The sequence below is a fragment of the Narcine bancroftii genome, chromosome 2, assembly GCF_036971445.1.
Source record: "Narcine bancroftii isolate sNarBan1 chromosome 2, sNarBan1.hap1, whole genome shotgun sequence".
Taxonomy (NCBI): Eukaryota; Metazoa; Chordata; class Chondrichthyes; order Torpediniformes; family Narcinidae; genus Narcine; species Narcine bancroftii.
Genome location: NC_091470.1, coordinates 230,096,655 through 230,118,767, shown reverse-complemented (window position 1 = coordinate 230,118,767; position 22,113 = coordinate 230,096,655). Strand labels below are relative to the sequence as shown.

General features: G+C 42.2%; 1 protein-coding gene across 4 annotated transcripts in view; it reads right to left on the bottom strand.

Moving 5' to 3' along the window:
* Positions 1–22,113, bottom strand: part of LOC138755131 (fer-1-like protein 6) — a 291,982-nt gene that overhangs the window by 50,442 nt on the left and 219,427 nt on the right. For 3 of the 4 annotated variants that reach the window (XM_069920494.1, XM_069920493.1, XM_069920492.1), the window contains 5 exons: positions 16,982–17,092; positions 15,143–15,304; positions 8,237–8,411; positions 6,517–6,629; positions 5,431–5,547 (listed from right to left, as the gene is read on the bottom strand). In XM_069920494.1, coding sequence (XP_069776595.1) covers positions 5,431–5,547; positions 6,517–6,629; positions 8,237–8,411; positions 15,143–15,304; positions 16,982–17,092 — 678 coding nt within the window. The remainder of the gene's footprint in view (positions 1–5,430; positions 5,548–6,516; positions 6,630–8,236; positions 8,412–15,142; positions 15,305–16,981; positions 17,093–22,113) is intronic. The other variant, XM_069920491.1, reaches the window with a different exon arrangement.

Genomic DNA, 22,113 nt, shown 5'->3' with positions numbered 1-22,113 from the left:
TGACTCATAACAATGCAATTGGACTTGCTTCGATTGTTCATCTCGTGAATCAATTGAACCACATGAAAACCACACTGACTTGTTGTTCATATAAACCGACATAGAAATGATATTGTCCTCTTTGCTCCTGCAATATCAATAGAACGGCTTCGCTAATTGGCCACATTGGCAAAACAGAGATGGGTTAATGAAAAGCAACCTCATGTAAACATAGAGATCCTGACAGTAATTTTGAGAGAATTATTCATACAAAAAATAAACCTAGTCTCAAATTGATGGCATCTACCACCATAAAGGAGGACAGCAGGTTACTGGAAATGCTAATATCCACCACTTTCCCTCCTTATCTATGGTAATTCTATGGAATTTGTTGCCACAGGTGGTGGTGGAGGCCAGGCCTTTGGATGCATTTTAGATAGAGATTGATAGGTTATTGATTAGCCAGGGCATCAAAGGTTATGGCGAGAAGGCCGAGCAGTGGGGCCGAGTGGGGAAATGGAGCAACTCATGATTGAATGCCAGGGCAGACTTGATAGGCTGAATAGCCTTGTTTCTGCTCCTATATCTTATGATCTTATAAAGTTGATCCAAATCCCAACCTAACAGCACCTGACACAGGTAAACAGGGTGGTGAAGAAGATATTTGGCATGTTTGTCTTCATCGGTCAAAGGAGTGAGAATAAGAGTTGGGACATCATGTTACAGCTGATAATGCAATGTTGGGAATTCACTGAGCAGTTCCAAGATATCATTAAAGTAAAAATGATGTAAAGAGGATTCACAAGGATGTCACCAGGACTGGAGGGCTTGAGTTATAAGGAGAAACTGAGGATTTCCTCCCTGGAGTATAGGGGGCTAAGGAATGACCTTATAGATGTACACAAAATTACGAGGGACATCGAGGATGTGACTGGTCAGTCTTTTCCCCAGGGTAGGAAAATCTTAAACTAGATAACCTAGATTAAGGCGAGAGGGGAAAGATTTAAAAGGGACCTGATATGAAACCTTTTCAACCAGAGGATGGTGCTTATATAGAATGAGCTGCCTAAGGAAGGCATTTGGATTGGACAGGAGAGGTTTAGAGGGATATGGGACTGGTACAGATCAAGAGTGTTTCATCTTGCATTTGTATGTATGAGTTCTGAAGACAACATATGGATGAAGGAAAAGGTTCTTTACTTAAAAGTTGTTGTAAACAGCACCATGAGGCCATGAGGCTGCAAGCCTCCATTACAGCTAACACATATGGTGTGTCAGCCCACTGATGGCAGCCAAGTCTAATCAAACAGTAAGGCATTGCTTGTTGCAATGCAAATATGATCACTATTATTACATCTCCCTTTCTTAAAACAAAAGTAGCTCACTTTTAACTAACATGTTTTCTTTGTATACCTCTGCAATTTAAACTTTAACATCAAGAACTTACATTTTCATTATTAACATGTGTTAACATTTTTTAAACTTGTTTTGTGTGTTCACATTTACATACACTCAAACTTGAAGAGCGAATAAGATAGCACTATTCATTCTATAACAGGAGGCTTTAAAATGGCTCTATGAGTCTCTTAGGAGGATTCACATGTCTTGACAATCTCCTGATTGATTGTCCTTGAAACTGAGTTGTTGCCTCAGACGATGTCTTCTCAGATGTACATTCGGGTTGTTCAACAGTATCTTTCCATCTACTGTGGCTGGTCCCATTTGAAGATCTCGACGATTTCTTCCCAGAACAGCACCTTCATCTGTCTAAATGGTGTATGATCTTGGTTGGACTTCACTAAGGACAGTTCCCTTCTGAGTCCACAAGTTTGTTTTGTCTTTTAGCCTTACTTGGTCACCAGTGTAGAGTTCCAGTAGGTTTTTTGTTCCTCTGTCAAAGTTTTGCTTTTCTTTCTGTTGTTCTTTGAACTTCCTCACTCTCTCCCCCGCTTTTGTTTTTAGGAAGTTCTCCTGAATGGGTAGGTTTGATCTTAGCCTATGTCCCATAAGGAGTTGTGCTGGTGACATACCATACTCGAGCAGTTTTGTGCGGTATACTAGCATGCTCTGGAAGAAGTCCATTCCACTGTCTTTTGCCTTGTTCATCAGTCTTTTCACTGTCTGCACTGATTTTTCCACTAGACCATTGGACTGTGGAAAATGAAGACTTGACATGGTGTGTACAAAGACTCACTATTTGGCAAACTGTCAGAACTTTAAATTGCAAAACTGGGGTCCATTGTCTGTGAAGACCTTGTTTGCCATGCCACATCTGGAGAATATGGCTTTCATACCTGTTATTACAGCGTCTGCAGTGGTGGTGTTCAAACTACACACCTCTGGATACAGGGAGTAATAGTCTGTGACTACAAGTTAGTCCTTCCCTTGGCATTCGAATAGGTCTGCGCCTTTTTACCAGGTTCAGTTTCTCACAGGCTGTTAAACCTAGTATAGCCTGTATATCCTTTGATACCACGATGAATGCGAGCATGTGTTCTTTGTCCTTGTGTTTCACTTTGACCATGCATTCTCCTTGCACTGGTATATTGGTACCTGAATATCTTGTCACCTTCACTTTTGTTCCATACATCTTTGGTCTGGCTCTAATCTTCTTAAGATCAGTCTCTGATATTACATTAATTTGTGATCCAGTATCCAATTTAACTGAAATGTATACGTCATTCACTTTTAATCTCAACATCCAGTCTCTGTTTTCTTTCTTGTTTTCAGTCATAACACCTTCATAGAATTCCTCTATCTCCCTTTCATCTACTGCATGAACCTTGCTTTGTTGCACTTGGTTCCTACAGCAATGAGCACAATGGTTGCTTTTATTGTACATATAACATGTTTTACCATATGCTGGACACTTTTTTGGCAGGTGTTGCGTACCACATCGATGAAATGGCTTTCGATTGTCCCTTTAATTTTTGGCCATGCCTCTCTTTCCACTTTTGCGCTCTTTTTGTTAAACGGTTTATGTCTGTTCTTGCTCACTGCGTCCATGTTGCAGCTAGTTTCACTGAACAGCTCTTTTGCCTGCGTTTTTACAGTTTCTGTATCTCTACATGATCTCTATCATTACAGATAACTTGGTTAGCATCGATGAGTTGGGCTAAATGACCTGTTTTTGCACTACATATCTGGATGACTCCTAACCATTTCCATTTTGAGTTTATCTCTTACTTCCTTTCTTTTTCAATATTTTTATTAACTTTTTATATAATGATACATACATACAGAGAAAAAGATTGATGCATAACACTGATACAGCTGTAACACTCATGAAGAGATTTTTTTAACCTTGTACATTACTAATTCAAGGATATATTTTTTTAAAAAGGAAAAGAAATGAAAAAAGAGAGAAAAATTTAAAAATATGATTATATAATCCAAGCCTTAAACCATTCCAAAGAGAGACTACACGACTAGTAAAAATAAGAAGAAATGTAAATCCATAAGAATCACACATAACAATTATCATTCCCATTGAAAGTTATGAAAGAAATTCAAAAAGGAGCCCCAAAAAAATAAATTTAAAACACTTGCTCAACATCTTATTTTCTCCAAAGTTAGATACAACATCATATCATGTAACCATTGATTATGAGTGGGCAGACAGCATCTTTCCATCAAGTGAAGGTCAAGACATCACATTGAGATGAAGACAATTTCACCACCTATCAGTTACTTTCTAAATGATTCTTAGAATGTAATCTTCTCTCCAACCAGATGGTCTACCACTAGGTTTTAATGCAAGTAAATGACATTACAGATGCCAAGATTACAATCTTCTAAAATTGTCTTGATTGATCACCATTTCATTAGATTAGAAAACTGTACGCTACTCCATTACTTAAATAAGTGAGAAGGAAGTCCAGTGACATATGTACCAGTCAATGTAACAGCTATTGTCAGAAAATTAGCATTACATCAGTGGTTCTTAACCTTTTTCTTTCCACTCACACACCACCTTAAGCAATCCCTTAGTAATCACAGAGCACCAAAGGCATAGGGAATACTTAAAATAGTATGTGAGTGGAAAGAAAAAGGTTGAGAACCATTGCATTATATCAAAAGGTGGTGGATATACAGACCATGACATCACAAGCAAAACTCTCCCCACCATCGAGAAAATCTACAGGGAATGCAGCTGTCAGAGAGCAGCAGCAATCATCAAGGATCCACACCACCCAGCATATGCTCTGTTCTCACTGCTGCCATCAGGAAAGAGATCTAGGTGCCACAAGACTCGCACCACCAGGTTCAGGAACAGCTGTTACCCTTCCACCATTAGACTCCTCAATGACAAACTCAATCAGAGTAAAAACTCAGAGATGCTGGAGGAACTCAGCCAGTCACATCTTGAGGAAGAGCTCAAGCCCAAAACGTCAGTAATATATCTTTACCTCCTAAGGATGCTGTGAGACCATCTGAATCCTCCAGCATCTCTGTGTTTTGACTACAATTACAACATATGCAGACTTTGGTGTTCAATCCAAACTCAATCAGAGATTCATTTAAAGACTCGTACTTTTGCACTTTATTCATTTTTTAATTCTCCCTGTATTGCACAGTCAGTTTGTTTACATTTCATTTGTTGACATACATACGTATGGTCTTGATTACAGTTTTTTGCACTACCAATTAATGAAAAAAGGAATCTCAGGGGTTGTATATGATGCCATGTATGTACTCCGACAATAAATCTGAACTTAATAGCTTGAGAAAGTTCATTTGATCAGAAGAGCTACCATGTGTAGAAGTGTACATTCAAGAAACCAGATAAATTTTTCAGAAGGGGATCACAAAGTCTGCAGATGCTGGAATCATAAACAATGAAGCTACTGGTGAAACTCAGTGGGTCAAACAGCATCCAAGGGATCAAATGTTCGGTCAATGTTTCGAGTCAGAACCCCTTACCAAGAAAATGTTTTGCTGAAGAAGGGAGTGGTGTTCCTCTGGAGTACCAGAGGACTTGATTTTATTTTTTTAATTTGAAGATGCAGCATGGTAACAGCCCCTTGCGGCCCACGAGCCCTCATTGTCCTTAATCCATCCATATGACCTATTATCTTACTGACCTTGAACGTTTTGAAGGGTAGGAGAAAACTGGAGCACTTGGAAGAAACCCACATGGACATGGGGAGAACAAACAAACTCCTTACAGACGGTGCAGGATTCGAACCCACAACACTGACCGTGACAACCTAAGAATAATACTCTTAGGGACCAAAAGGAATTCCCCTTTGCTCTTAACAGTTCATTCTGGTAACTAAAGGTTCCAGTTAATCAAAGGCATTAAGCAAAGGTAAGTATCTCGATTAAATCATAGATAACCAAAATATTATTAAGTAGTATGAGAGGTTAAGTGAGCATTATCTAATTTAGTAATAGAATAATATTGAACAACCGTTAAAGGACAAACTCACAAGAATGAGCTTGTATTACCTTTTGAGCTTTTTCCATCGAATTATAATACTTTGACCACCAGTCCACAACATTTTCACTGTCATCAATGGAGGATTTTTTTCTCCGTGAGGTAAACTTGCGTGACAATCTTCCTTTCTAAAATAAAGCAATGCCAAAAGAAGGTTGTTTCAAAGTGTGTATAATTAAAAATTAAATGCATGTTTTTGCCTGTGCTATAGTTATATCCCTTCAGAATAAGAATGTAGATTTTCAACTGACCAACACGACAGGGGGTAGAATTCCATTCCATGCAATTGCTGCATGAGATAGGCTTTGAATCCAGGAGCATGTCCATTGTGCAGTAGCTGAAAAAGCCTCCCGCTATATTGGATTAACCTCCCTGTCCACGGGTATAAAGACGGTTGTGGCCATGGAAGGAAGGTTTACAATATGGGCCATGACTTATAGTCACACTACAGATCCTTCCATTAAATGAAGCCATTCCCCATGTAAGGAGCACACAGATACAAAAGCAGCCATCTATGCCAGTCGAAAATAAGGGAACAATGATGAAAAATTCATTCATAATTAGGTGACTGGATACTTAACTGCTTTCTGTACCAAATCCTGATGGCTCAATATTCACACAACCTGTTTTAAACAGAAATTCTAAGTAATATTTAATAATACTATCAGTGTTGTAATGCAATTTTCTGTATATGTGTTATTGTATCACAAATTGTATGTTTGTTTAGACAATTTTATTGTCACAGTTAGATCACTGCATCTCTATTTGTTTCACCAATATCGATAGAACATGAAGGCAAGACTTTGGGATGGATGTTCATTACTCCCAATGTGCGAATACAATGGAGATCTTTTCAATTAATCAACTTCATGCATGACCTTCGGACATCCCAAAGCCACAGCCAATGAAATACCTCTGAAGGACAGACACTTGGAGGATCACTTGTGCTTGGGCCAAATCAAAAAGATGGAAGTATTACATGGGTCATTGTTGGTATACAAAGAACCAATATTCTATATCTTATCACCCTAATTTATCAACCAGCTTTCCAATACAAAGTACCAGCTAACTTATAGAAGCATTCAAGTTTTACTGACCATGGAATGCTGGAAACTCATCGAATGTGTTGACCCACGATTTTCTATATCAACACTTACATAAAGATCGCTTTTCAGTCTCTCTGGTTCAATTTGCATTGCAACAGCAGCATCTGTTTTTAATAAAAAACACTTCAATAATTTGTATGGATGTGATTAAAGCAACAATATGACAGTCACCAGAAACACTGGTGATTTTGGTCAAATGGCAATCATGCGCTGATTTTACTGAGTCTATGAACTCTGCTTCTTCTCAGTTACGTCTAAAGATCTCACCTGCCCAGACTGACAGACGGACATCATCAGTTCCTATCTATTTGCTCCACAATCGGGCTACTATTCCATTCTCTCTCTCTCAATGGACCACAACATGTTAGCTTGTCTCACCAGGGTGGCACTTTCAATTTCAATAGGTTTTGAGTTTAAGGGTTATTCCAAAACTGGAGAATGCAACATAGCTGACATTTCAGAAAATTAAGAGTGTTTCACATTTCTGAGGGGGGACTGCCAAGGAATTCATCCTCTGTTGTAGAACTGATTGCATTCTATGGTGGGGTCAGCACATTTCACTCTGTCACTGCAATTCAATACATCAACATCGAGCTTTGAACCTGAAGAATTTTGATCATTTAAAAACAGCATGAAGAAAGAAGGAGAGGCAAAGGAATGTTTCACAAGATCTTGTCACAAACGAGGGTGAAGAAATTAAAGCAGAATGAACCAAATAAAATAAGTAAATGCGAGTAAAGTAGGGAAAAAAAAGAAAGGAAAAGCTGAATGACAGCATGAAAGAGTGAAAAGAATGCAAGCAGATTAAACACACCAGAGCAAAGATGAGTAAAAATAGAAGAGACTTTTCCTTCAAACCATGCTATCATAAGTGCCAGATGTGTTGTATTTTCTGAGTGTCTTAATAAGATCCTGTAATATCTCTGCACAAGTCAAGCACGTAAAAATTCTACTAAATTACATACCCTTTATCATACATCAGCACTGAAGGTTCACTGAAGTAATTTACACTCACAGAAAGTTTGGAGTCTAAAATGGGATTATAATGACAAGGAAAACAATGTATTTGTATTGCATATTTTAAAGTTTCCATGCGCCTCACTATACTTGAGAATAAATCACTCCACTAGTTACAAAATTATTTAAAATATATAAAATATGTATACAGCAGCATCACATAAATATCAATAAAGTACTTAGCTGAAGAATAGTTGAAGGGGAAATGTTGGCTAAAAATTCTCGTCCTGCATTTAGAGCTCCACTTTATACATAATTCAAAAGACATTGAGAACAACAGTGCAGAACGCATTGGAATCCCAGCCTCAATCTTATGCTCAAATCCTTGGAGTGTGGCCTAAACTCACCAACGTCTGACTCAGTGTGGGAGTTCCAAATATTTCTTCAAATTCGATTGTAATGCTCATTCATCATCGAATTCAGGAATATCTCCCCTCTATCTGCACCTCTTCTACCTTTGACACTGACCCTGTTTTTTTTACCTCTTGCCCAGTTCTGACAAAGGACCCTGGGCCTAAAGCATAAACTGCTTCTCTTTCCACAGATGCTGCCTGCCCTGCTGGGTGTTACCAGCAAGTTCTGCACTGTTCCGGATTTCCAACATCTGCAGTGCGTTGATACTCAGAGAATCAGAAAGCTGCCTTCGGTTAAGTTTTCGATGCAAGTTGTGAAATATCACTCTATAGCTTCTCACCAGTGGCATGTCTTCTCCTGTTCTGTATTGTTGGGTGATGTCGAGAAGGTTTGCAGATGTACTGCTTCAGTGAGTTGATTGTGTGTGTTCCAATAAAGGTGCTTCGGCCAAATGCCCTCCAGTCCACAACAGATATGCAGAGTGATGAGTGCAGGTGTTCATTCTCAGGTAATTCCTATCAAAGTAATCAGGAAAGTTCCTCTCTTACCTTATTTTACTTTCATAATTCTCAAATACTCTATTTGTACACGATTACAGGAAAGAAACACAACATTTAATATACAAGGCCAACCATGATAGACAAGAACTTGCAACTAGTGAGAACCATCTGAATTCATACTATCTCATGTACCAAATATGGAATTAGCTTTACCAGATGCCCCAACATTAACGTAAAATGGCACAGCCCCAAGTGTGACAGAGACAAATACTGGATGACATCAACCAAACCAGAGATTAGGGCAAGCCCCAAGAAAGGACAATTTAAAAGAAAATTAACTTTAAATTTATACAGTAACAGGCCCTTTTGGCCCACGAGCAGATGCCACCCAAATACACCCAATTGACCTACAACCCCAGTACGTTTTTTGAAGGGTGGGAGGAAACCGGAGCCTCCAGAGGAAACCCACATAGACACAGAGAGAACATACAGATTCCTTATGGACAACACTGGATTTTAACCCAAGTCTCTGGCACTGTAACAGTGTTGTGCTAACCGCTAAACTAACCTTGCCACCCTTGACAGCTGGCTAAGCTACAAATGCTAACTTTGTTGAACATCGAACCTGTCAAAGACTTCAGATACTTCTGAAACTGAAAGCCAAAGTTCAATGTTAAATTTATCGTCAGAGTACATACATGGCATCACATACAACCCTGAGATTCCTTCTCCTGCGGGCCAGACAGGGATCAGTGGGCTCGCTCTGCCAGACCCAGAGCTAACAATGCAGGGAAAAGTCTCTGACTGTGGAGATGTAGCAAGCTTACACTTCACCCCTGGACTTGGTGCAGAGTCCAGTGACAGAAAACTATGAGCAGAACTCAGCCTACGAGGCTGGGCCTTCTGTATTTCCCCAGAAGTCCCATATTTCCAGGAAGTTAACACCTTCTTTTGGCACCAATATCTCAGAAAGATCTGGCCCAAATTTTATTTGCATTTTCTTCCTGTCAGCAAGTCAGTTCGAGAAATTATGTGTCAACTGAACTAGAAAGAAGGTCAGAGACTTGGTCAGAGTCAAAGCCAAGAGAAAATGACTGATTAAGATGGAGTAGTAGTTGTGGTGAATGTCTGCCAAGCTGCCTGTCTGCCCTCTGCCGAGCCTTGCTGTACTAACATTGGCTGTGCATTATCTCTACTGTTAAGGACACTCCCCGTAGGTATAACTGTGTATACACCTATTGTCTTTCATTATTGTACCATGAGTTTCTGCTAATAAAAATGATTGTTGCTTGACCACGTCGTCTTTGTCTACTTCATCAACTGGCACTTCAATTTATAAACTGAAATGGATGCAGCCCTCAAGCCAGAGTGGCTGGTAATCAACCAGTCTGCCCCGAGGGCCAGAGAAATTTTCAACCACTGGATTGCTTGTTTCGATTACTACATGGCTCAAAACAACGTGGTCGATGAGGCGATACAGTGGGGCCACCTGAACTCTCTGCTGGGTGAGGTCCCTTTCGCTGTAACGCAAGGAGGTACCACTCTGGCTATAGCCCGGGAACCTCTGACTGCTTACTATACAGCACCACGGAATGTGGTGCTTTCTCGACACTAGTTACTGACTAGATGCCAGAAACCCGGGGAAAGTGATGCTGCCTATGCACTGGCCCTCGACTCACTGCCAAACGAATGTGATGTCAGGGCAGTCAATGTGCAACAACACTACAATGCCTTGAAGCTGGATGCTTTAGTCAACGGGATTGACTCCAGTTACATCCGACAGAGGCTGCTGGAGATGGAGCCCTTAACCTACGACCGGGCAGTCACTCTAGCCAAAACACTGAGAAGTGCCAAGCAGTCCAGTGAAATGCTAGAAACCAAAAAGGAAACATCCAGGAGTGCTGGAACCCCGAAGGAAAGAAAAGGGCAAACTCCTGAAAAATGCTACTTCTGTGATAAGAGCTGGCAACCCAAACAGAAGTGCCCAGCTCAATTTACTACCTGCAGCTATTGTGGGAAACTTGGCCACTTCGCTAAAGTATGTTAGGCGAAAAGTATTCCCACTGATAAGAAGAAGAAGAGAAGCACCAAGAAAATGTGTCCTGGAGCTGCAGGAATGGAAGACAACTGTGAAAAGGGGGAATCTTCAGACGAGCAGGCTGAATCGACTTCAAGTGATAGCGAGGTGAGAGCCCCTGTGATAGCTCAATTGACTGTAAAGCTTGGGGGATGTTACAGACTGGAACGGTCGACTATGAGGGGGGAGGTGAATGGTGAGACTTTTGATTGTCTAATAGACTTGGGGAGTACTGACAGCTACATCCACGAGAGAGTCCCCAGAGCTTTAAATTTGCGAAGATATCCAGCGAACCGAAAGATATCGATGGCTTGTAGTGAACTTACAAATACTGTACGGGACAAGTGTAAAGTTACTTTAAATTTGCAGAGACATTGCCTTGCTGACGTGTGGCTCTTTATTATGCCGGAGCTCTGCGCCCCTGTGTTACTGGGGTTAGATATTCAATCTCAGATGAACAGTGCAGTGTTAAATTTCGGTGGGCCACTACCCACACTTACCATGCCCCGCATTAGTTACAGTGGTCTGTCCACATTAAAGATCAAAGCTCCTTCCCTTTTCAATGATTTATCCCCTGAGTGTCAGCCGATTGCCACTAAGAGCCGTTCTTACAGCAAAGAGGATCATGAGTTTATCAAAGCGGAGACCCAGAGTCATTGAACCAAGTTAGAGTCCGTGGCGGGCCCAAGTGGTAGTCGCGAAAAATTACACCAAAAGACGACTGGCTATTGACTACAGCCAGATAATCAACCGTTACACGAACCTGGATACCTACCCCCTGCCACGCATCAATGAAATGATTAATCAGATAGCGCATTACAAAGTGTACTCCACTATCGACCTCAAAGCAGCTTATTACCAAATCCCCATTAAGAAAAGGGAACAGTCCTTTACGGCTTTTGAGGCTGATGGGGGGTTATACTAGTTTAAAAGGGTACCTTTTTGGGTCACTTATGGTGCGTCTGTGATTCAGAGGGAAATGAATAAGATTGTTAGGATGTATGAGTTACAGGGTATGTTTCCCTGTCTGGATAATGTCACTATCTGTGGGAAAACACAGGCTGAGCACGACAACAACAAAGAAATTTTTAGCAACAGCTAAAGAACTCAACCTTACATTTAACGAGGGCAAATGTGTGTTCAACGCGACAGAGCTCCCATTCTGGGCTACATTGTCCACAAGGGCAAAATCTGCCAGAATCCAGCAAAAAATCCACCCCCAGACTCAGCTAAAGCCCTTAAAAGGTGTATGGGATTCTTTTCCTCCTACTGCAAATGGGTTCAGGGCTATGCCATGAAGGCAAGTTGTCTGTATGACACTAAATCTTTTCCTCTCTCTCCAATGGCCTTGAAGGCTTTTGAGAGAATTAAAGCTGACATTGCCAAAGCTGCACTCTCGTCTATTGACGAGGATATCCCATCCCAAGTGGAAACTGATGCCTCAGATTGGAACCCTTAATCAAAAGGTCAGACTGGTGGCATTCTTCTCCCGCACGTTACACAACCTGAACTTAAACATCCTGCCATTGAAAAAGAAACCCAGGCTATTATTGAAGCTGTTCGCTACTGGAGACACTTTCTAGCCGACAGAAAATTTACTCTTGTCACTGATCAGATATCTGTCGCCTACATGTTCAGTACTAAACACAAAAGTAAAATCAAAAACGATAAGGTGGCACGCTGGTGAACAGAACTCTCAACTTATAATTATGAGATCCAGTACAGACCGGGCAGGTTAAATGATCCCTCTGACGCATTGTCACGATCTGCTGCTGGAACTCAGCTGAAGGGGTTAAAAGAGATTCATAGCAGACTGTGCCACCCAGGAGTCACGAGATTCTTCCACTACATAAGGGCTAACAACCTTCCTTACTCTCTGGAAGAAGTCAGAAATGTGACTAAAAGCTGTCCCGTTTACGCATAATGCAAACCGCAATACTTCAAAGCTCCAGAGGCCACTCTCATCAAGGCAACCCAACCTTTTGAGAGGATTAGCTTAGATTTTAAAGGACTGTTACCTTCCAACAACAAAAATGTATATTTCCTTACTGTAACTGATGAATATTCCAGGTTTCCCTTTATGATACCCTGCCCTGATGTCTCATCAGCATCTGTCATTTAGTGACGACAGAATTTTCAGCATTTTTTTGTTTTCCCAATTACATTCATACTGATAGAGACTCAGTATTCATGAGCACTGAACTGCGGCGAGCCCTGCAACAGAAGGGGATTGCCACCAGCCGTACCACGAGCTACAAACCTCAGGGCAATGGGCAGGTCAAAAGGACTAATGGTAGAGTCTGGAAGACTGTTAATCTTGCTTTAAAAACACATAGTTACCCTGTTACCCGGTGGCAGGAGGTGCTGCTTGAGATGCTACATTCTATTCGATCATTATTGTGTACTGCAACAAAGCAAACACCTCACGAACGTATGTTTACCTTTCCAAGGAAATCAGGAACTGTGATGGACTGGCCAGCCTGTTTATCTGAGCCTGGAACCGTGCTGCTGAAGAGCCACGCTCGGGTGCGTAAAACAGACCCCCGAGTTCAACCAGTTCAGCTACTGCATACCAACCCCACCTATGCTCATGTTAAATAAAGACGGGAGTACTGACACTGTACCCCTAAGAGATCTAGCCTCGCCTGGTTCGCCCCTTCCTCACACCCCTACTCAGAGTGAGCCTAAGAAATTGGGCTCACCCCCAACCTGTGACCCCTAGTAAGCTTTCAGATGGCCATGCTGAGTCTCCACTGCCTCTCGCTGGGGATTCTGGAGCAGGTCCAGTAGTCAGTCCTTCCCACACTACAGACCCAGGAACTGTACCAGTTCCCAAGATTGCAAAGGAGCCTCCTGTTTTGAGAAGAAGTACCAGAATTCATAAACAACCTGATAGGCTGACATATTCATAAAACATCTCATATATTTCGATTGCTTGCTAGATACTGGCGTATTTTGGCTGTTAGAGTATTCTCAATGCCAAACATGGTATCCATGTATCGCTTATGTCAGTCTTTCCTAGCAGCTGTCCTTTTGATTTTAACCCTTCTTTTGCCAGGGGGAGACTTTAGTGAATGTCGGCCAAGCTGCCTGTCTCCCCTCTGGCAAGCCATGCTGTACTAACATTGGCTGTGCATTACATCTACTGTTAAGGACACTCCCCTTGCGTATAACTGTATATGCATCTATTGTCTTTCATTATTGTACCATGAGTTTCTGCTAATAAAAGCCATAATTATTGTTTGACCACATCGTCTTTGTCTACTTCATCAACTGGCACTTCAATAGTAAACATTTAAACTGTGTTATTCTACTCCAGTGGTTCTCAACCTTTCTTTCCACTCACATACCACTTTAAGTATTCCCTATGCCATAGGTGCTCTATGATTAGTAAGAGATTTCTTAAGATGGTATGTAGGTGGAAAGAAAACCTTTGAAAACCACTGTTTTAATCGTACCTCATTGTCTCGTTATGTGCACTGTTTCATCACTCCAAAGGAAATGGGCCAATGACAATTTTTCTCAAGCAAAATATTTCAGTAACAATTGGGTCTAGAGCAGTGATTCTCAACCCTCCCTTCCCACTCACATCCCACCTTAAGCAATTCCTTACTAATCACAGAGCACCGATGGCATAGGGATTACTTAAAGTGGTAGGTGACTGGAAAGAAAAAGGTTGAGAACCACTGCTCTATTCCCAATCAGGTTAGGAAGGTGCTGAGTGGAAATTGAGACATCTGATGGCCAAGGGCAGTGCCTGGTGCTTCTCAGAACTCTGCTGCAGAGGTCATATTGATGCTCATGCTATGGGATATCTTGCCAGTCTATTGAGGAAGTCACAATCTTTAAAGGATTGAACTGCTGATATATATGTTGGACCAATTTCTTAGGGATGAATTACTGTTACTTAGAACATAGAACAGTACATAGAAACAGGCCCCTTGGCTCCCAATATCTGCATCATACTCAATGCCAAATTGAACTAAATGATTCCAAATTAAACTTCTTGCTCTATAGTCAAGTCAATTCAAGTTTATTATCATCTGATTGCACAAGAACAACCTGACTAAACAGCATTCTCTGGTCTTCGGTGCAGACACACAACCAGATATAACACGCATACAGAGAAATAATACATATGCAGAACAAATATTCATATTTTCAATAAGTAAATATTGTTTTGTGAATAGGAGAGTCTCAGATGGTTAATGTTAGCAGTTCCTTTGGCCATTCAGTATTCTCATTACCCATGGGAAGAAGATGTTCCTTAGGCTGGTGCTTCTGAACCTCTTTCCTGATGATCTGAACATTGTGAATACTTGAGACATATTCCATAACTGTTTGATATAATGACTCTCACATCCAGAATTTCAGCTGACTCAATTAAAAGGACTGAGACAGCGCAACACTGTTGCCATTGTGGCGCTGTTACAGTGCCAGTGATCAGAACCGGGGTACGAATCCCACACTGTCTGTAAGAAGTTTGCATGTTCTCTCCACATTTTTGTGTGTTTTCCCCCACCCTCCAAAATTTGCCAGGGGTTGTAGATCTGTTGGGTGTGATTGGGCGGCACAGGCTCATGGGCTGAAAGGGCGTGTTACCATATTGTATGCCTAAATATGATATTTTTTTAATTTAAATTAGCGGATGCAGCTATTGTCCACTTACCACAACAAAACTCTCTGTTTGCACTGTAAAATTGGGATTTTTCTTGTAATTCTGAATGATAGAGGATTTGATGTTTATCCCAGCACATTCAATGAAAACCTGAGGTCGATCCACATCGAGGAGCTGCACTCTTTTGAGCTCACGAAGACCCCAGAAAAACACCTGCAGAAAATTGTACTCCAGGAAAAATGACTTTGACATTTAAAAGGCAAAAGCATCAAATTCAAGCCACATTTGAGCTGCTAATCTGAAGAACCTGAGGATAGATTTCTGATGTATAAGAGGACCTGCCCTCCCTATAAAAAAATATCAAAAATATTTTTGGAAGGGTTTATTGTGTTTTCATCATCGGAGAGTTGAATAGCAGAAAGTGACCAGCCCAGACTGTCCCCAGAAATGTCCTCTATGTCTATGCAAGTGAGCTGGTGGAAGTATTCACAGACATCTTCAACATCTCTCTCCTACAGGCTGAAGTACCCACGTGCTTCAAAAAGGCCACAATCAACCCAGTGCTGAAGAAGGAAGAAATGACGACCTTAGATGACTACCGACTGTTGACTCTGATGCCCATCATTGTGAAGTACTTCGAGAGGTTGGTCAAGGTTCACGTTAACTCCAGCATCCCAGCCACCCTGGACCCACTCCAATTTGCATACTGCCAAAAAAATTCTGTGGCAGATTCCATCTCCTTGGCCCTACACTCAAACACTCACCCTTCGAACACCTGGGCAAGAATAATACCTGTCTCATTACTATTCATTTACTCTAGCTCCACCTTTAGTAGAATAGTAGCAAACAAAGTCATTCTCAAATTCTGTGACTTTGGCCTCAGCACGCCCCTCTACAGTGAGATCCATGACTTTCTCTCCCATATCTCTGCCATGATTGTCCTCAACACCGGAGCCCCTACAAAGGTGCTGACTCAGCCCCCTCTTCCTGTACACCCATGACTGTGTGACCAAATACTGTCTACAAATTGGAGGATGACACCACCATCACAGCCTGGATGGCTTGGTGCCTGCACAGCAACTTCCTCCTCAGTCACCAGATTCGTGGAGCTGGTTATGGACTTCTGGAAGAGGAGCAGAGCTCACTCCCCTGTCTGTATGAAGTGGAGGCAGTACTCAGCTTTAAGTTCCTAGGGGTAAGTATCTCCATTGACCTGTCCTGATCCACCCATGTCAATGCAATAGACAATAAAGCAGGCCAATGCTTCCATGGCCTCAGAAGCCAGAAGAAATTTGGCATGTCACATATATCCCTCAACAATGTCTTCAGGTGCACCACTGAAAGCATCCTATCAGGGAGCATCACAGGAACTGCTCCACCCAAGATCACCAAAAATTGTAAAAGGTTGTGAACATAGCTCAGGCCATCGCATCACCTCCCCTCCCCGCCATCAGCTCCAACTATAACCCCCATGGTCTTGGAAAAACTGTCAATATATTAAAAAAATTTTCCCCACCCTGGCCACACTCTCTTCACCACCCTCTTCCCACATCAGGAAGAAGACTCACAAATGTAAGATCACACACCACCTGATTCGAAGACAGGAAAAGGCGGTTTATATAAGGTTTAGGAAGTGGATATCAGACTAGGCTTTTGAGGAATGAGAAGGAAGTAGGAAAAAACAAACAGGGAATCAGGAGGGCTAAAAGGGGGCCATGAAATCATCTTTGGCAAGTAGGATTAAAGAGAATCTTAAGGTATTTTTTGGAGATATTAAAAACAAGAAAGCAACTCAGGAGAGGATAGGACCACTTGAAAATTCAAGACGATAAACACAATAAGAACAGGGCTGGGGACTGCTGCAGCGGCTGCTAGATTGTACAAACCTACCTCCACCTTATACTTCCTCAAGAGAGGACGGATGTCGATTGGTACTGGCAAAACCTGATTTGTGTCTGGTTCATCAACAGGAGGAAGGTCTCCACCTTCTGGATCAAGGAGCTGAGAAGAGATCAAGAAATGGGATGATCATTTCACCCCTTACAGCAATCAATGACATCCACTCCCCTTTCCTCGGTTCTCTTCCTTCCCCAGCTCACACCTTCTGAAATGAATACCCTAACCTGCCCCATTTTCATCACATTTACCTTTTGCACTGCTGCTCTTGTGAACATAACCCAAGTTAAAACTCTACATTCAACACAACCTTTGAAACCACAGATTGAATCTCAACTCTCAAAGATGGGCAGGTTGGGAATTTTAAAACCTGACATGAAACAGTCTTGAATGTAATATTACATCAGTGATAGGGTAATATATTTGTAAATTATGCTTATGTGATAGGGAGCTTCACCTTTAAGCTGTGGGTTTAATGCTGACCTGCATGAAAGGCCACAGGGAGATCTAGCATCTGTAGAAATACAACAGCAAAATCGAGGAGAAGGTAACTGCTATGTCCAGTCTCCTATCCATCACACCACATCCCTGCTTTGAAATTGGTCTCCTTGCAGGGATCAGACTCCTAATGCCAGGTGTTCAGGATCAACAGCTCATCCCCTCACTCCTTCTACCAGAAGTACCTGGAGCTACAGCCTGTGATAGAGTGTACAGTGATATGAAAAGGGACTGGGTAGAATGTATCATGCCTGTGCGAAAGGAGACAGGGAATGGACAGACGACCAGGGAAGAAGGGGATGGGGGGTTTTAACGAAAGCCAGAGAAGTGGATATTAATGCCATCTGGGTGGAGGGTGCCCAGTTGGAAGATGAGGTGTTGTTCCTCCAATTTACGGATGGACTCAGTTTGGGAGTACATAAGACCATGGAGAGACATGTCAACAAGGGTATGGGAATGAGAATTGAAATGGGTGGCCACTGGGAGATCCATGCAATTGTGGTGGACTGAGCAAAGGTGCTCAACAAAGCAATCCCCCAGTCTTTGTCTGGTCTCTCCGATGTAGAGGAGATGACAGCGGGAACACCGAAAGCAGTAGATGACCCTTGCAAATTCACAAGTGAAACATTGCTTCATTTGGAAGGACTGTTTGGGGCCCTGAATGGTGCTGAGGGAGGAGGTGTGGCTGCAAGTGAAGCATCTCCTGAAGTCACAGGGGTAGGTCCCAAGGAGACAATTGGTGGGGAGGGAAGAGTGGACAAGGGAGTCACAGAGGGAGTGGTCCCTGTGGCAGGTAGAGTGGGGAATGTGTGTCTAGTGGTGGGTTCATGTAGTAGCTGGTGGAAATGGAAGAGGAGAATGTGTTGGATGTGAAGGCTGGTGGGGTGGTAGAGAGGAATCTTGTCCTTGTTGCATGTGGGGTGGTGGGGATGCTTTCACATAGTCATGATAAATTCTACTTAGTCTCTTATCACATCCAATTAACACCTTTTGTTAACCTAGATTTCTCTCCCATTGTTTGAATTCTGAAACTTTCTGATACATTCTGCTTCTGCCTTTTCTGATTTTTCCTTGAAGAAGAGCTCAGGCTTTAAAAAAAATGGATGAATTCTTGTCTAAATTGGACCCAGGGGAACAGGAAGGATTAGATACTCCCATTTCTGAGGAAGAAATAGGCAAAGTACTGAGCTCGCTACAAGCTAATAAATCTCCGGGGGAGGATGGGTTCCCTCCTGAATTTTACAAAGTTTAATGATCTTTTGATACCCCTACTCATGGAGGTGGTGGACTGGGTGGCTGAGACCCATACTCTCTCAGCGCCTTTCTCAACAGCAACAGTGATTCCCAAAAAAGGACAGGAATCCATTGAAGCCGTCCCCTATAGGCCTATCTCACTCCTGAATGTGGACTATAAGATAATAGCCAAAGCTTTGGCAAATAGATTGGCTCAATATTTTCCAAAGTTGACAAGGCCAGATCAGACAGGGTTTGTACAGAAAAGGCAATCAGCAGACAATATAAGTAGATTACTTAATGTAATATATCTGACACAGTCAAGGCTGGACTCAAGCAAAGTCATGGCTCTGGATGTAGACAAGATCTTTGACAGGCTGGAGTAGGATTTCTTGATTAAAGTGCTGGAAAAGTTTGAGTTAGGGCAGTCATTCATAAATTGGGTCAAGTTGCTGTATCATAAACCCAGGGCTAAAATTGTTACCAACGAGCAAACATCTCCAGCCTTCCCACTAACCAGGTCTAGTAGACAAGGTTGTTCACTGTCCCCAGCTCTATTCATATTGACTACTGAACTGCTGCAGAAGCCATCTGCTGGGACCCAGGTATTAGGGGACTTAGAGTGAGACAGGAAGAACACAAAATTAATTTATTTGCTGATGATGTGTTGATAAATTTGATGGAACTGGCAGGGTCATTGGTTAAGTTGCAAACCAACTGGAAAATTATGGTAAGATCTCAGGATACAAAATCAATTGTGATAAGAGCGAAATAATGCCACTAACAGAAGGGGACTAAAAAGAATATCAGCTGGAAAGTAAGCTCAGTGGCCACAAAAGGGGATAAGGGATAACAATAACTTACAGAATTTATATAAACTGAATTATCTCCCTCTGCTTGGAAGGATCTAGGAGGACCTTCGCAGGTGGATGAACCTGCCCATAACACTGATGGGCAGGGTTAACTGTATTAAAATGAATGTGATGCCAAGGCTGCAATACCTCTTTGAATCTTTGCCCATGCCATTGCCCCAGAGTTTCTTTAAAACGCTCAATGGGCATGTTAGGCAATTTCTTTGGAGGGACAAAATGGCTAGAGTCTCCATGGAAAATTAATTTGGGACCACAGTCTGGGGGGGAAAATGAGGCAGCCCAGTCAAGGTTTATCACCTCACTCTTTGAAAGAGATGGTATACCCTCCTGGGCACAAATTGGTCTACGCACAGTAGGAGATAAGATGGCAGGAGGCCTTGTATATAAATGGGGCACTAAATTAGTAACAGGGAAAATGTACAGCCCCATATAAAAACATGATTCAAATATAGCAAAAGATAAACCAGATCATTGGGCTAAAAATGGGGTTGTCTCCTAGAACACTCCTAACCCAGAGAAAATTCACTCCTATGATTCTGATCACCTGGTGCCAGAAAGGGATTGAGGTCTGTTAAGAGAAGGGGCAGCTCGTGTTGTTTGAGCAATTAAAAAATAAACTTGATTTATCAAATAAGACCTTCAATTAAGATGTTTTTTTGAGGGATAATTTAGGCACGTCTATGGTCCTACCAGTGTGAACTGACATGGAGGGTCTATTTCAAAAGGGGATCACATTTAATTAATCTCTGCTATGTATCTACTATTCCAAAATCAGAGCCTGAAACCTGGTCCCCATAAATTGAGGCAAAGATGGGAGTCAGTCTTAGGAACAACAATTCATGAGCGGTGCTGGTCCAACCTATGTCGTGACAGCATGTCAGTAGTTACTAACGGCAGATATAGGCTGATGCAGTATAATTTCCTTCACCAACTGTATCTTAAGCAAGGTAAAATTGGAAATTTCAGAAATGTGTTTTAGATGCTGGCGAGCTCTCCACTGGCCACCGTGACAGAGGTGCACCAAAGAAGAGGTACAAGGACTGCCTCAAGAAATCTCTTGGTGCCTGCCACATTGACCACTGCCAGTGGCCTGATATCGCCTCAAACCGTGCATCTTGGCGCCTCACAGTTCGGCAGGCAGCAACCTCCTTTGAAGAAGACCGCAGAGCCCACCTCACTGACAAAAGACAAAGGAGGAAAAACCCAACACCCAACCCCAACCAACCAATTTTCCCCTGCAACCGCTGCAACCGTGTCTGCCTGTCCCGCATTGGACTTGTCAGCCACAAACGAGCCTGCAGCTGACGTGGACATTTACCCCTCCATAAATCTTCGTCCGTGAAGCCAAGTCAAAGAAGAAGAGATGGGAACCTTTGTATATTCAACCTGCCTATGCCCCAAGGTGAGACCCTTTTGGGTAGATCTAAGGGATATTTTGGGAAAAATCACAGGGGTGGATTTCTGCAGGGTCCAGAGCTGTTCCTGCTAGGGAATATCATGGACATGAGTTTGAGATTGTCCAGATATCAAATGCAGTTTGTCAAGGTCACCGTGTCTGTGGCCAGAAAAAATATAGTGGTTACCTGGAAGTCTGGCTTCCAGCTGAGCACCACACACATTGGAACATGGAGATGCAGAGCTGTGTTCCCCTGGAGAAAATCATGTGCAATCTAAGGAGGAGGTATGGAGGTAAGTTGAAGTGTGGCAATCATACCTGTGATACATTGGAATGCAGGAATGATTACACCCTACCCCCCCCCCCCCCGCAGTAAACTGGGATTCACTGGTAGTGTGTTGTGCTGATGGCTGGCCCCGCCTCACGGCTCTATCCTCGTCTGCTCACATATAACACTGGTTTCCTGCTTAAACCCAGAACCCTTCTGTGAAACCCTACCCATAGTCATAAGCAAATAAAAATGTTTATTCTCCCTCCAGCTGTGAGAGTTTCTAATCACGCTACCCCCACCCCCCCCACTTCCTTTCTTTAAAAGGATGGTAAGTCCACGCCAGTCCCGGAATGCCAGGATTGAAAAAATGGCTCTGAGTCCTGGTTGACATTCCCCCAAGTTTTGTTTTTTGTATTGTCTCTTTTTGTTTTGTTTTTTTCTGTGTACTTTATGTTGCTCGGGTATCTTCTTGGCTTATGTAGTAAATCACAAAATTCTGTAGACACTGTGGTTGAAGTAAAAGCACAAAATGCTGGAGAAGGTCAGCTGGTCAAACAGGATCCTTTCTGTAGCAGAGGAAAAGATACAGAACTGACATTTTGATGAAGGGCTCAAGCCCGAAACGTCACTGATGTATCTTTGCCATAAAGGACACTGTTTGACCTGCTGAGCTTCTCTTTGGCTTGTGTTATCTTTGGATTATTTCTGTAACCCATTTGTAACCATTGTTATTCTGTTGTGTTTTATTTTCTTTTGTAACTAGTATGTGTTTGTTGCTTTATCATTTTGGGGTGAGGGGGGGAGGGGAGGGGAAAAAAAGACTCAGTATAATATGCTCTGTAAAAGGGGACGAACG